The following is a 15,747-nucleotide window of genomic DNA, read 5'->3' on the forward strand; positions in this document are numbered from 1 at the left end:
GAGAATCACACTTTGAAGTCTAGTGGGATTTGATTGCAAGACTTCGACAGGACTAGGGGAAACAGACTCCAATCTTGGAGGGCACACACAAAGTAGGGTGCACATTGGGATGCAGGGGAAGGAGCAGTGACCCCATAGGAGACTGAACCAGAACTACCTGCTGGTGTTGGAGGGTCTCCTGCAGAGGCAGGAGGTGGCTCTGTCTCACCGTGAGGACAGGGACACTGGCGGGGGAAGTTCTGGGAAGTACTCCTTGGCCTGAGCACTCCCAGAGTCCGCCATTAGCCTTACCAAAGACCCCAGGAAGCCTTCAGTGTTGGGTTGCCTCAGGCCAAACAACCAACAGAGAGGGACCCAAGCCCCACTCATCAGCAGTCAAGTGGATTAAAGTTTTACTGAGCTCTGCCCACCAGAGAAACACGCAGCTCCACCCACCACCAGTCCCTTCCATCAGGAAACTTGCAGAAGCCTCTTAGACAGCCTCATCCACCAGAGGGCAGACAGCAGAAGCAAGAAGAACTACAATCCTGCAGTTTCCAATCCTGTGGAACAAAAACCACATTCATAGAAAGATAGACAAGATGAAAAGGCTATGTATCAGATGAAGGAAGAAGATAAAACCCCAGAAAAACAGCTAAATGAAGTGGAGATAGGCAACCTTCCAGAAAAAGAATTCAGAATAATGATAGTGAAGATGATCCAGGACCTCGGAAAAAGAATGGAGGCAAAGATTGACAAGATGCAAGAAATGTTTAACAAAGACCTAGAAGAATTAAAAAACAAAAACAAAAAAAAACAGAGATGAATATGACAATAACTAAAATGAAAAATACACTAGAAGGAATCAATAGCAGAATAACTGTGGCAGAAGAATGGATAAGTGAGCTGGAAGACAGAATGTTGGAATTCCCTGCCATGGAACAGAATAAAGAAAAAAGAATGAAAAGAAGTGAAGACAGCCTAAGAGACCTCTGGGACAATATGAAGGGCAACAACATTCGCATTGTAGGGGTCCCAGAAGCAGAAGACAGAGAGAAAGAACCCAAGATAATATTTGAAGAGATTATAGTCGAAAACTTCCCTGACATGGGAAAGGAAATAGCCACCCAAGTCCAGGAAGTGCAGAGAGTCTCATACAGGATAAACCCAAGGAGAAACATGCCGAGACACATAGTAATCAAATTGGAAAAAATTAAAGACAAAGAAAAATTACTGAAAGCAGCAAGGGAAAAACAATAAATAATATACAAGGGAACTCCCATAAGGTTAACAGCTGATTTCTCAGCAGAAACTCTACAAGCCAGAAGGGAGTGGCATGATATACTTAAAGTGATGAAAGGGAAGACCTACAAATGAGATTACTCTACCGGCAAGGATCTCATTCAGATTCGACGGAGAAATCAAAAGCTTTACAGACAAGCAAAAGCTAGGGAATTCAGCACCATCAAACCAGCTCTACAACAAATGCTAAAAGGAACTTCTCTAAGTAGGAAACACAAGAGAAGAAAAGGACCTACAAAAACAAACACAAAACAATTAAGAAAATGGTCATAGGAACATACATATCAATAACTACCTTAAACGTGAATGGACTGAATGCTCCAACCAAAAGACACAGGTTTGCTGAATGGATACAAAAACAAGACCCATATATATGCTGTCTACAAAAGACCCACTTCAGACCTAGGGACACATACAGACTGAAAGTGAGGGGATGCAAAAAGATATTCCATGCAAATGGAAATCAAATAAAGCTGAAGTAGCAATACTCATATCAGATAATATAGATTTTAAAATAAAGAATGTTACAAGAGACAAGAAAGGACACTACATAATGATCAAGGGATAAGTCCAAGAAGAAGATATAACAATTATAAATATATATGCACCCAACATAGGAGCACCTCAATACATAAGGCAAATGCTAACAGCTAGAAAAGAGGAAATTGACAGTAACACAATAATAGTGGGGGACTTTAACACCTCACTTACACCAATGGACAGATCATCCAAAATGAAAATAAATAAGGAAACAGAAGCTTTAAATGACACAATAGACCAGATAGATTTAACTGATATTTATAGGACATTCTATCCAAAAACAGCAGCTTACACTTTCTTCTCACATGTTCATGGAATATCCTCCAGGATAGATCACATCTTGGGTCACAAATCAAGCCTCAGTAAATTTAAGAAAATTGAAATCATATCAAGCATCTTTTCTGACCACAACACTATGAGATTAGAAATCAATTACAGGGAACAAAATGTAAAAAACACAAACACATGGAAGCTAAACAATATGTTACTAAATAACCAAGAGATCACTGAAGAACTCAAACAGGAAATCAAAAAATACCTAGAGACAAATGACAATGAAAACACGATGATCCAGGGCTTCCCTGGTGGCACAGTGGTTAAGAGTCTGCCTGCTGATACAGGGGACATGGGTTTGTGCCCCAGCCTGGGAGGATCCCACATGCCGAGGAGCAGCTGGGCCCGTGAGCCATGGCTGCTGAGCCTGTGCTCCACAACGGGAGAGGCCACAACAGTGAGAGGCCAACGTACCGCAAAAAAAAAAAAAAAAAGAAAGAAAAGAAAAAGAAAACACAACGATCCAAAACCTATGGGATGCAGCACAAGCAGTTCTAAGAGGGAAGTTTATACCTATACAAGCCAAACTCGAGAAACAAGAAAAATCTCAAATAAACAATCTAACCTTAAACCTAAAGGAACTAGAGAAAGAAGAACAAACAAAACCCAAAGTTAGCAGAAGGAAAGAAATCATAAAGATCAGAGCAGAAATAAATGAAATAGAAAGAAAGAAAACAATAGCAAAGATCAATAAAACTGAAAGCTGGTTCTTTGAGAAGATAAACAAAATTGACAAACCATTAGCCAGACTCATCAAGAAAAAGAGGGAGAGGAATCAAATCAATAAAATTAGAAATGGAAACGGAGAAGTTGCAACAGACACTGCAGAAAAACAAAGCATCCTAAGAGACTACTACAAGCAACTCTATGCCAATAAAATGGAAAACCTGGAAGAAATGGACAAATTCTTGGAAAGGTAGAAACTTCCAAGACTGAACCGGGAAGAAACAGATAATATGAACAGACCAATCACAAGTAATGAAATTGAAACTGTGATAAAAATCTTCCAGCAAACAAAAGTCCAGGACCAGGTGGCTTCACAGGTGAATTCTATCAAACATTTAGAGAAGAGCCAACATCCATCCTTCTCAAACTCTTCCAAAAATTTAAGGAGGAAGGAACACTCCCAAACTCATTCTATGAGGCCACCATCACCCTGATTCCAAAACCAGACAAAGATACTACAAGAAAAGCAAGTTACAGATGAATATCACTGATGTATATAGATGCAAAAATCCTCAACAAAATACTAGCAAACAGAATCCAACAACACATTAAAAGGATCATACACCATGATCCAGTGGGATTAATCCCAGGGAGGCAAGGATTCTTCAATATACACAAATCAATCAATGTGATACACCATATTAACAAATTGAAGAAGAAAAACCATATGATCATCTTTATAGATGCAGAAAAAGCTTTTGACAAAATTCAACAACCATTTATGATAAAAACTCTCCAGAAAGTTGGCATACACGGAACCTACCTCAACATAATAAAGGCCATATATGACAAACCCACAGCACACATCATTCACAATGGTGAAAAAATGAAAGCATTTCCTCAAAGATCAGGAACAAGACAAGGATGTCCACTTACCACTATTACTCAAGATAGTTTTGGAAGCCCTAGCCACAGCAATCAGAGAAGAAAAAGAAATAAAAAGAAAACAAATTGGAAAAGAGGAGTAAAACTGTCACTTTTTGCAGATGACATGATACTATACATAGAGAATCTTAAATATGCCACCAGAAAAGTACTAGATCTATCATTGAATTTGGTAAAGTTGTGGGATACAAAATTAATGCACAGAAATCTCTTGCATTCCTGTATACTAATGACGAAAAATCTGAAAGAGAAATTAAGGAAACACTCCCATTTACCATTGCAACAAAAAGAATAAAATACCTAAGAATAAACTTACCTAGGGAGACAAAAGACCTGTATGCAGAAAACTATAAGACACTGATGAAAGAAATTAAAGATGATACCAACAGATGGAGAGATATACCATGTTCTTGGATTGGAAGAATCAGTATTGTGAAAATGACTATACTACCCAAAGCAATCTACAGATTAAATGCAATCCCTACCAAATTACCAATGGCATTTTTTACAGAACTAGAACAAAAAAATCTTGAAATTTGTATGGAGACACAAAAGACTCCGAATAGCCAAAGCAGTCTTGAGGGAAAAAAAACGGAGCTGGAGGAATCAGACTGCTTGACTTCAAACTATAGTGCAAAGCTACAGTAGTCAAGACAATATGGTACTGGCACAAAAACAGAAACACAGATCAATGGAACAAGATATAAAGCCCAGAGATAAACCCACACATCTATGGTCAACTAATCTATGACAAAGGAGGCAAGGATATACAATGCAGAGAAGATAGTCTCTTCAGTAAGTGGTGCTGGGGAAACTGGACAGCTACATGTAAAAGAATGAAATTAGAACACTCCCTATCACCATACACAAAAATAAACTCAAAATGGATGAGAGACCTAAATGTAAGACTGGACACTATAAAACTCTTAGAGGGGGCTTGCCTGGTGGCGCAGTGGTTGAGAGTCCGCCTGCCGATGCAGCGGACACGGGTTCGTGCCCTGGTCCGGGAAGATCCCACATGCCGCGGAGCGGCTAGACCCGTGAGCCATGGCCACTGAGTCTGCGCATCCAGAGCCTGTGCTCCGCAACGGGAGAGGCCACAGCAGTGAGAGGCCCACATACCACACACAAAAAAAAACTCTTAGAGGAAAACAGAGAAAGAACATTCTTTGACATAAATCACGGCAAGATCTTTTTTGATCCACCTCCTAGAGTAATGAAAATAAAAATAAACAAATGGGACCTAATGAAACTTCAAAGCTTTTGCACAGCAAAGGAAACCATAAACAAAATGAAAAGACAACCTTCAGAATGGGAGAAAATATTTGCAAACGAATCAACGGACAAAGGATTAATCTCCATAATATATAAACAGCTCATGCAGCTCAATATTAAGAAAACAAACAACCCAATCCAAAAATGGCAGAAGACCTAAATAGACATTTCTCCAAGGCAAGGAAGACATACAGATGGCCAAGAAGCACATTAAAAGCTGCTCAACATCACTAATGATTAGATAAATGCAAATCAAAACTACAATGAGGTATCACCTCACACCAGTCAGAATGGCCATCATCAGAAAATCTACAAACAGCAAATGCTGGAGCAGGTGTGGAGAAAAGGGAACCCTCTTGCACTGTTGGTGGGAGTGTAAACTGATACAGCCACTATGGAGAACAGTACAGAATTTCCTTAAAAAATGAAAAATAGAATTACCATATGACCCACAATCCCACTACTGGGCATATACCTATAGAAAACCATAGTTCAAAAAGACACATGCACCCCAATGTTCACTGCAGCACCATTAATAATAGTCAGGTCATGGAAACAACCTAAATGCCCTTCGACAGACGAATGGATAAAGAAGAAGTGGTACATATATACAATGGAATATTCCTCAGCCACAAAAAGAAACAAAATTGGGTCATTTGTAGAGACATGGATGGATCTAGAGACACTCATACAGAGTGAAGTAAGTCAGAAAGAAAAAAACAAATATCGTATATTAACACATATATGTGGAGCCTAGAAAAATGGTACAGATGAATCGGTTTGCAGGGCAGAAATTGAGACACAGATGTGGAGAACAAACGTATGGACAAAAAGGGAGGAAAGCCACAGGGGGGTGGTGGTGGTGATGTGATGAATTGGGAGATTGGGATTGACATGTATATACTGATGTGCATAAAATGGATGACTAATAAGAACCTGCTGTAGAAAAAAAAATAAAATAAAATTCAGATATATATATATATATATATATATATATATATATATATATAAATGGCTAATACACATTTTCAAATTGTTTTCCTTTACCAGTAATCAAATATATATATATATATAAATGAAAACAAACTATCTAACATCTACCATATTAACAAAGTATTTTGCTTCTTATGAGAATATACAAAACTTTTTAGCTGTGAGAGCCTAAGACATGACATTTTGGGAAAATAATTTGCAATAAATACCAAGCACCTAAAAAGTATTCTAACTTTTTGAATTATTAATTTCATTTTTATGAATCTAACTCAGGGAACCAACCCAAAATACTGTGAAGAAAAATTATGCCATCTTTTTACAGCAAGGAAAAATTCGAAACAACCTAGAGCTACAATAAAGAGCGAAATATGCAGTGGAATGGAGGAAGGATGGGTTGGGAGTTTGGGGTTAGCAGATGGAAACTATTATGTGTAGAATGGATAAACAACAAGGTCCTAGTGTACAGCACAGGGAACTATATTCAATATCCTGAAAAAGAATATGTATTTATATATATATATGTATATATATAAATCACTTTGCTGTACAGCAGAAATTAACACATTAGAAATCAACTATATTTCAAGAAAATAAATTTTTAAAAAGAGAGGGGAAATTGTTACATCTGTACAATAAAATATTATTCAATCATTAAAACTTATGCTTACCAAACTTTTAACAAAAAACATGTTATAATCATATGTGAAAAATTAAGTATATAAAACTATATGTAGGGTATAGCTAAAGGACTAGATGAAAAGTATATATCAGAATGTTGACAGTATGTATTTCTGGGTAGTAGGTGTATTGGTGACTTTTTTTCCACCTCATTATATGTTTTTATACCTTCCAAATATTCCATAATGAAAGTCTATTATTTTTATAAATTTAAAATTAATTAAGGATTTTTAAAAACTTCCTCAATAAATTGGAAGGAACTGGATTCCATCTTAAATTCTTCAGTCATCCTCACCCTCTTCCCCTTCAAAACAAGTCCTTTCCTCATCTTTCCCATCAGGACTGTTGGATTATATTGGCCAGGGGGTAATGGGTCAAGTTGAAAGTGAAAAGTACAAATTAACCTGAGCAACAAAACTCAGGCATTTGACAGCACTTCTCAAAAGCAGGCATTTCATGTCTGAGATGTTGAAATGTGTTAGGAAGATTTAAGAGTAAACTGTCCTATGGGAAGTTGCTAACTTGAAATCCAATATTTTAAAAATATGATATCTCAAGATAAATAGTTTTCTTTTAAATTTCAGGTTGTGGTCAATGGGGATTCCTAAGACTAAGAATCAGCTAATTTTTATTAAAAACTTAAAAATGACTTAGTGATTAAGGAAGTTGTGTCAGTTTGAGTCCCTCAAGAAACAGACACCAAGGCAGAATTAGAATTTTCAGAGATTTATTGAGAGAAAAGCCTGTGAAGGATGAAAGTGAGAGGGGGTAGTTAAGTAGGGAGAGCATACAGACCAAGATGCCAGTCTGACATCCAGGAAAGGAGAGGGGGAAGGGAAGTGGGTTGGTAGGAAGAGCCCCAGACTACAGGGCAGTTCTGAGAAAGCCTTGGTCAAGTCAAAGAGGACTGCCCAATAGTGGAGTCCCATGTTGGGCAGAAATGGCCCAAATCTAGCACCTCTGCTGGGCCCAGTCAGTGGCAAGGAGCAGCCTGGGGTGAGCCTGATCTCAACATCACCACTGCAGTGGACCCTGAGCATAGCATCTGGAGGCTGTCAGCCAGGTGCAAGAGGTGTGATTAGTGCCCTTCATGGCTGCCATAGAAATGTATTTAAAGTATGCTCTCTTCCAGAGCCTGCTTTCCAACCCCCAAATAAAAGCAAAACCAAAAAACCCACTCCCTAAAACAGCAACTGGTAGACTGCTTATATCTAGAGAAAACATTAAGCTTTCCTTTAAGTGAGATCGTAGAAGAATTCAGAACCTAGCATAGTGCCTGGCACATTATATGGACCTGTATTTGCTGACTAAATTATGTCACTTCATGTCTCATGAAGTATAATAACATGGCACTCTTGTTTAAACCAGATACCGTAGACAGGACATTTCTACAATGTGAACATTGTTAGGTGTCTTTACAGGTAGATACATTGAGGCTCAGAGACATTAAGTCACTTGCCCAAGGTCATACAGCTGGTAAGTGGTGGTTCTGGGATTCAAACCCAGTGCTGCCCTAGACCAGTAGTCCTCAACCCTGGCTAACCATCAGCATCACCTGATGATCAGACTTTACCTCAGACCAATAAAATCATTATTTCTGGAGGTGGGCCCAGGTGCCAACGTTTTTTTACAAAGCTTTTAAATATAAGAAGTTCTAATGTTTCCAAGGTTGAGCGCTACTGGTCTACTCCAACCCCTTCTCATATTGCAAATTGGGTAACAGTCTCATAGAGAAGTTATCACACCCCAATCACATCCCAAAGCTTGAAGAGTTGGAACCAGAGCTCAGATGAAGAGTTTCCTAATCTATGCTGCCCTCTGGCAGCTCACTTGGGGTTGGCTATTCTTCCACAATCTGTTGTACCACATGGACCAGGCAAAGGCAGAGGGCTCGGCCTATACGACAGTCCTTGTGTGCCCCCTGATGGGTTAAAATGGTAAAGAGCCACTACCTTGGACAGTACTTAATAGGTAAAAGGATGAAGAACTCTATAGGCCTGTGGCTTGTCTCATCAACGTGCTGCATGTAGGTTTATACAAGCCGGCTGTTAGCTGGTGGCGCTTTACATCATCCTTGTACTTGGAAGGAAGAAAACCACAAAAACACATCAACACCAAAACACAACCACTCTGGATTTATACAGTGCCTTGCCTCTAAGCCTTGCTATTCAAGGCCAACTTTAAAGCATATAAGGCACTCCCTCATCTAAGAACTCTGGGAGAAATTTTTTTTTATCTTTTATTAAGGCAGTAGAGTCTTGTGGTTCACCTCTCAGGCTTTGGAGTCAAACATACCTGAGGACAAGTTCTAGCTCAACAATTATTAATTTTATAAACTTTGGTTAGCCACATGGCTCAGTTTTACCACCTGTAAAATGGTCATTATAATGCCTAATTCATATAGTTGTTGTGAAGAGTAAATGTGTATGTAAAGTGCTTGTCACTGTGCCTGCAATGTATTAACCCCCCCTCCACCCTTATACCCCATAAAAGGTTATTGTTACTATTACTGGAGTGGACCCATGGTGGGTGCCTTTTTGCCGGGCCTGGACAAAACTCTCAAATAGGAAAAGACTGTGCTCTCTTAAATGATCTCTGCACTGGTGTCTGCTTCCCCTCATCCCTCAGAGAGAACCTTCTGCTCTCTGCTCCCCACTTCACTGCATCCTTTCACACACCCTCTCCCCTGGGAGAAGAATCTGGAACTCTGAACTTTCCTGCATCGAAATATTCTCATCCCTGGGGCAGTCTCATGTGAAAGGGATAGAAGATGAGGAGAAACCAGCAAAGGAAACTAAGAATGAGTGATGGGTGCAACAGGAGAGAAACCAGGAGAGTGTTATCCTAGAGGCCACGTGGAGTGTCTCAAGATGGAGGAAATGACCAACTGGGTCGAATGCTGTGACAGGTCAGGGAAGATGAGGACTGAGGATTGACCATCGGATTTAATAAAACGGAGGTCGCTGGCCACCTTGACAAAAGCAATTTTGCTCTCGTGATTGTGGTGAAATTCTGAGTGGAGTATGGAATTGGGTACATTTTTCTGTAAAGAGGAGCAAAGAAATGGGGTGGGAGCTGGAGGGCAAATGTTTCTGTTTTAATATGGAAGAATTAAGAGTATATTTACAATGCTGATGGGAATAATCCAGTGTGAGAGGGAAATTGATGATGCAGAAGGGAGAGGGAAGGATTGCTAAAGCAGTGCTCTTGATAGAGCAGAAGGAACGGGATTTAGTACACCAGCGGAGGGCTTTCCACAGGAGTGCAGACACAGTTTATTTATGATAATGAGGCGAGGGGCAGGGTCTATGCACAGAGATGCCCTTAGCTGGATAGATGGGATGGTAGCCTGTGCAAGTTCTCTCCTCATGCATCTGTCTTTTCTGTGCAGTAGGAAGCAAGGTCATCAATGAGAGCAGTTACTACTAAGTGAAATAAAACTCCCTAAGAGAACAAGTGAAATCTGAAAAAGAATATATATATATACATATATATATATATATCACTGAATCACTTTGCTGTACACTTGAAACTAACACAACATTGTAAATTAACTATACTTCAATTTTCAAAAAAAGAGAGTAAGTGAAATATTCGTTTTTAGAAATATAACTCAAAGAGTGATGGTGAAGTGGTCTACTGGGTAAGAGTCTTTGCTGAAAACCCTTAAATAATGAAATTCACATGAAATGCCAACTGAAATTTGGATAGCAATAAACACACGTGATGCTCTGAATGTTCTTTATTTTCTAACAACTATTTAAACCACTCAACAAAACACTCTGTAACATAATTTAAGAAAACTTGTGCAAATTTTAGTGTAGAAAGTAGACCCCGTTTACCTACCATCAAAACATCATGCAAACACTTATTTTCTTAGAAGCTATTTAGCTTTGTGGTATTACTTTCAGGTGATGGTACATTTTAATTCCATACACCACAATGAGCATTCACTCCAAGCACGTAACTCTTTAAAATAAAACAACATACATTTCTTTTGAACCATTTCAGATTCAGTTGTTTGGGGTTTTTTTTTCCATAAGTTAAAACTAAACTGAATCTCCTTCCCCCAGTCACAGCCTCGAGCTCATGGCAGATTTGTACAAAGTACACCAACCACTCCTCAGAAACCTCCGCTAGGGATGCCCGTGGTTCATGTCATCACAGGTAGAAGAGAGAACTGGCTAATTCCAAACTTGGTTCTTTATGAGTGCTTTGTGCCACCAGAAAGGTCAGCTTGTGTGCATACTGACACGGGGCTGGAACACTGATGAGGCCCTAAGGAGGAAAAAGTATTTGTAATGATTAAGAGGATAACTTCCTCTTCAAAGTGATACTTTTTTCCTGAGTTTTTTCATCCACTAGTTTTATACACGATAGAATGTAAGTCAACTGGAACCAAACCCAATCAACAAAGGGCACCCTTTCTCCTGGGAACTTAAATTCACTGAGCAAGATGGGAGAGCAGAGAGGGCCAGACTGGCTTCCCGGTGCTGGGACCTGCGAGCCACATGCTTAGGGCTGATCTAAGTTTCCTACGACTTGATGTTCCAAGGGGCTCAGAGCAAATCTTGGCTTTGGACTTGGTGAGCAGCTCTGGGCCTAAAGTATAGGAATACAGAACAGAGCCAAGCCTGTTACTTTCCCACCGGCACAACATCTGACTTGTCTTCAATTGCCTCATCTGTAACTTGGAAATAACAATACCCTGATTTCCTCCCAGGCTGGCATAAGAAAATGTATATAATAAAGTCTTCTAGAAAAATTATCAATGCTAATGCATTATAGAGTTACTGCTATTTTATGCCTATGATAGAGTGGGTTTCATCCACTGTGGACTTAAGAAGTCATTCATTCATTCATTCATCCCTTCTTTGTGGAAAATCAGGCATTGTGCCAGGGGTTGGGACACAAAGGTGAATCGGGTGACAGTTCCCTGGTAGGCACCTTGAGTACCACTCTGTACCTAAATAAACAGGTGTCACTCACTGGCCAGTTGTAGTAGAGGTGGCACAGTTTGAATGTGAGTCTCTGCATGTGGTCGGGCTTCAGACCGTTGTCATCATAAATGACATTATAGTAGGTGGGATTAATGGTTCCCTGACCGGCGACCCGGCTGATCAAGTAGAAGTCATACCTGAGGGGAAAAGGACTGTGAGAAAGAAGGCTCGCAGAACAGGACCAAACCTGACCACACACAGTCGAAGCTTTGTTACAAACGGGTTTTCTAACAGACTTGCCATTCAGGCCGCGTTGCTCCTGAATCCACGATGGTGCCAAGTGGTGGGTTCTGCAGAGTTCGGCCTGTTTCCGTCAAGAATCGTGGCGTGCACTTCTTCCTGACCACGATCACTGATAGTTTGGGGCTTGGAACAAGAGAGGCAAAATAATTAATTAATAAGTAAGTAAGTAAATAAATAAATAAATAATATGGAGAGAACTAAACCAAGCCATGCAACTTTCTATTTATTTTTTTTTTGGTAATTTTAAAATGAAATAAATTAATTGACCAGCGGAACATTGCAAAACAAAGAAAAGAAAAATTACCCCCAATCTCCCCTCCCCCAGAGACACAAACAGTTTTTGAAATCAAGGATTGTCTTCATTTGTTGCAAAAGCGTAGTATGCTCAGTCCTTTGACCAATTTATATCACTGAAGGGCGACAGGGAAGAGTGGTTCACAGGACAATAAACCACAGTCAGCACTTCTAAAGAAAGAGTTTTCAGAATTATCCATGGAGACAAGATTTTCTTCCCATTAGCAATCATCTCTCTATTTTCGCCTTTACTCTTCTCAATTTCTGAATAGCAAAGGAAGAACCAGAAGTTCCTCTTATGCTTCAAATCAACGCTTCTGAATCCTGCAGAACACACACCTGGGAGGATCAGTGGACAGTCCACATACACATATGGGCCAAATGCTAAATGACCAAGTGTTAAGTCAGTATTTGGTAAAATCCAAATCCAAACATTCACCCATCATGGAAGAAACCTCTAGGATGCAAGGGTCACTGAAATTTCACTTTAAGTGTTTTAATTTTTTTTTTTTTTTTTTTTTTTTTGCGGTATGCGGGCCTCTCGCTGTTGTGGCCTCTCCCGTTGCGGAGCACAGGCTCCAGACGTGCAAGCTCAGCGGCCATGGCTCACGGGACCAGCCGCTCCGCGGCATGTGGGATCCTCCTGGACCGGGGCACGAACCCGTGTCCCCTGCATCGGCAGGCGGACTCTCAACCACTGTGCCACCAGGGAAGCCCTAAGTGTTTTAATTATTTAAAAAATACATTATTAATGTTTTCAATCTTGAAACTTTTTAAAAGTTGATGTTATAGTGCAGGAGAACTAACTCCTTAGCACCGTCAGCTGCTAAATTTACTCCTGTGATCCCCAAATTGCATGGAGGTGATTCTTAATAAAATCTAACTAACCCAAGGTCAGCGGGGAATGAGAAATTTTGGCTCTGACAGTTTGGATACAGCTAAAGGTGGTTCTGCCTCCAAACTATGATTCTCTCCCTCCTTCCTGATCGAGGCTCAGCTCCTTTGGGGCTCGTGGCTGCTACACTTTGGTTGACAGTGGTGATGACATTGTAACCCTACAGACCAAGCTCTATGCACAACAGAATAAGATGCTTTCTGAGGATTTTAAGAAGCCAACTTAAGATTGTCATCTTCCTCCGTTTTCTAGTTCTAACATTTTTCTTGCACTTAACACTTGACACAGTCACGGAGGAAAATATACCAAGACATTGAATCTAGAAATGTGACAGCAGAGCAAGGTACTTGGTGTTTAGCATGGTCTGGTTTTCATATGCAGCCCAGCTTTCACAGCACACATACCACTCTCAGCACCTTCTGCAGACCTGAGCTGCACATCAGTGCCTGCATGTCAGAGGCTTTTGCCCTGTGTGTTGATTTAGGCCTCAAATTTGAAACCACAGCTTGTTTTTTTCCCTAGCATGTTAATAGGTATGAAGCATCTTCACCTGCCAGCAGTCCTGCAGGCTTCCTGCTGAATCTCAGCGCCAGGTGCTCTGGAGGATTCCCGCCTTCTGCTGCTGCCCCGACCCAGGGTCCCCAAAAGCTCATACCACCCAGACTATTTACATAATACCATCCCAACTACCCTCCAACCTAGGGTTGGTTGTACTCGCATAATGCAGAAACGGAGTGAAACTTAACTGCATGGGGAAAAAAAAAGAGATGCTGGCATATAGTAATTTTAATAGTTGCGATGAATGTGCTAGAACTGGAAGTGGGGAAAGGATACTAATTTGATACCTGGTATTTGAACTTGCTTCTGTCACACTGCTCAGTAGCTGTGGAACTTCATATTCAATGAGTGTTTTTAGCTGACCATCCCCTACACCGTCACGGTACACAATTATCCGTGCTGGCAAACCATGGTTATGCTTGTACCATCTGTTCAGTGCCCCTGCAGGATTTGGTGTTAGTAAGAAAAGAATGACTTGCCTGATGCCAACAAAGAATAACATTCCCATAGATTTCAACATTTAAATAGCTTGCTAGTTCAGACCATGATAAGATAGGGTAATACCTAATTTGGGTTGTATTTGCAATAATATAAAAATGGTTACCTTTCCAGAACATTCCTGCAACTCTGCTATTTAAGGAATCATTATGGTTTCTATGGCATAATATATTCTCAAACTTAGCATATCTCTTTAGTAAAATTTTAATATTTAAGCAATAAATTAAAATTTAATTCATGCAATAGACATACAAATTTCCCAAACCCAAATTAATACTAATTTAGTTTCTTTAAATCTATAAATCCTCTCAATAAGGATAGACTGGGTAATTTTATGTAAATTTCTTCTCTAATGAGCATAAATATGAAAACATAAGGAAAAGACTTGGCTGTTCCTCTGAAAGCATCTCTTCACATGGACTCACCCATCAGTCTTGCTGACAATATGAACTCTGAAAAATTTCCACTCGCTCTAAGAAATTGCCTAAAGAGCAGAAACCAGACAGTAACTCCTACCCAACAGAAACTTTTCATAACTGCTACTAAGGTTTTGAAGTGAGGGGAAAGTAATATGATAAAATATTTCTTTTCATGCATATATGGCACCATTGTTTTAGGAGAGTTTATTGTCCAGGAAATTCATTTTAGTTTGATAGAAGATGACCATATATGTAAGTCCACTACCAAAATATGTCACCAAATTCACCTTTTTTGGAAACAAGTATTTATGACCCCCCAAAGTTTATAGTTGGGACGATTTGCACAAGTCACATTGCTAGGGAATGACCAAGCCAGATTCAGACCAGAGTTGGAAAGGGCATGGGAACCCCAGACCCCCTCTTTCTACTGCATCCCATTGTAAGGAGGGCACCCTCCCCATCTGCTGTTTTTCCTATCTTCTCCTGCCATGCCACACTTGATTTGTCAGCATCCCCATCCCAGTCCCAAAAGCTTCTCTCCTATTTCTAGACCTAATGCTGGTTCATAATCCTTGCTCCTCCAGGGTAGGTTTATTTTGACCTTCAAACTGCTTGCAAGAGCCACCAGCAGCTACAAGCTTTTTTTCCTCCTGGCTTTTAGTTTATCACACACAGACACAAATGTATATTCTACAGAGCCTGTCTGTTAGCTTGAGTCCAGCCACAACTTCAGGGTCTCCTACTGGGTGCCAGTCAACTCAGGCAGGCTTGAGAAGTCTGTTTCCACCTGTCTGGTCTGCTAGAGGCTTATGAATTTTGGGTCTGAAAGAACAGTGCTTGGAGCCCACCCCCATTGTTACATTTTTAGTACCAGTCATGAAAACTTTCAAGCAATCTGCAACATCAGCCATTGTTCTCTGAAGGATACAGCGGGAGAACCATCTAAAGTAAGCAAAGAACAAAAGTAAAGTTCAATTTCAAAATTTCTATTCTAAGCATGCATTAGTATTAAGAAATAGACATAAGTAAATTAATGTTCATAACTTTATATACACTGTATGATCACAATTATATTAAAATGCTCTCCCTCACCACCCCCCCACCAAATAAAATTTATTGATACGAGAAA

General features: G+C 39.9%; 1 protein-coding gene across 1 annotated transcript in view; it reads right to left on the bottom strand.

Moving 5' to 3' along the window:
• Positions 1-10,872: 10,872 nt before the first annotated feature.
• Positions 10,873-15,747, bottom strand: part of PIWIL4 (piwi like RNA-mediated gene silencing 4) — a 40,780-nt gene continuing 35,905 nt past the window's right edge. The window contains exons 16-20 of the mRNA XM_060104411.1: positions 15,490-15,560; positions 13,989-14,142; positions 11,952-12,077; positions 11,701-11,848; positions 10,873-10,989 (exon numbers count right to left, since the gene is read on the bottom strand). Of these exons, the coding sequence (XP_059960394.1) occupies positions 10,873-10,989; positions 11,701-11,848; positions 11,952-12,077; positions 13,989-14,142; positions 15,490-15,560 (616 nt within the window). The remainder of the gene's footprint in view (positions 10,990-11,700; positions 11,849-11,951; positions 12,078-13,988; positions 14,143-15,489; positions 15,561-15,747) is intronic.

Source organism: Mesoplodon densirostris, chromosome 7, assembly GCF_025265405.1.
Source record: "Mesoplodon densirostris isolate mMesDen1 chromosome 7, mMesDen1 primary haplotype, whole genome shotgun sequence".
NCBI classification, from domain to species: Eukaryota; Metazoa; Chordata; class Mammalia; order Artiodactyla; family Ziphiidae; genus Mesoplodon; species Mesoplodon densirostris.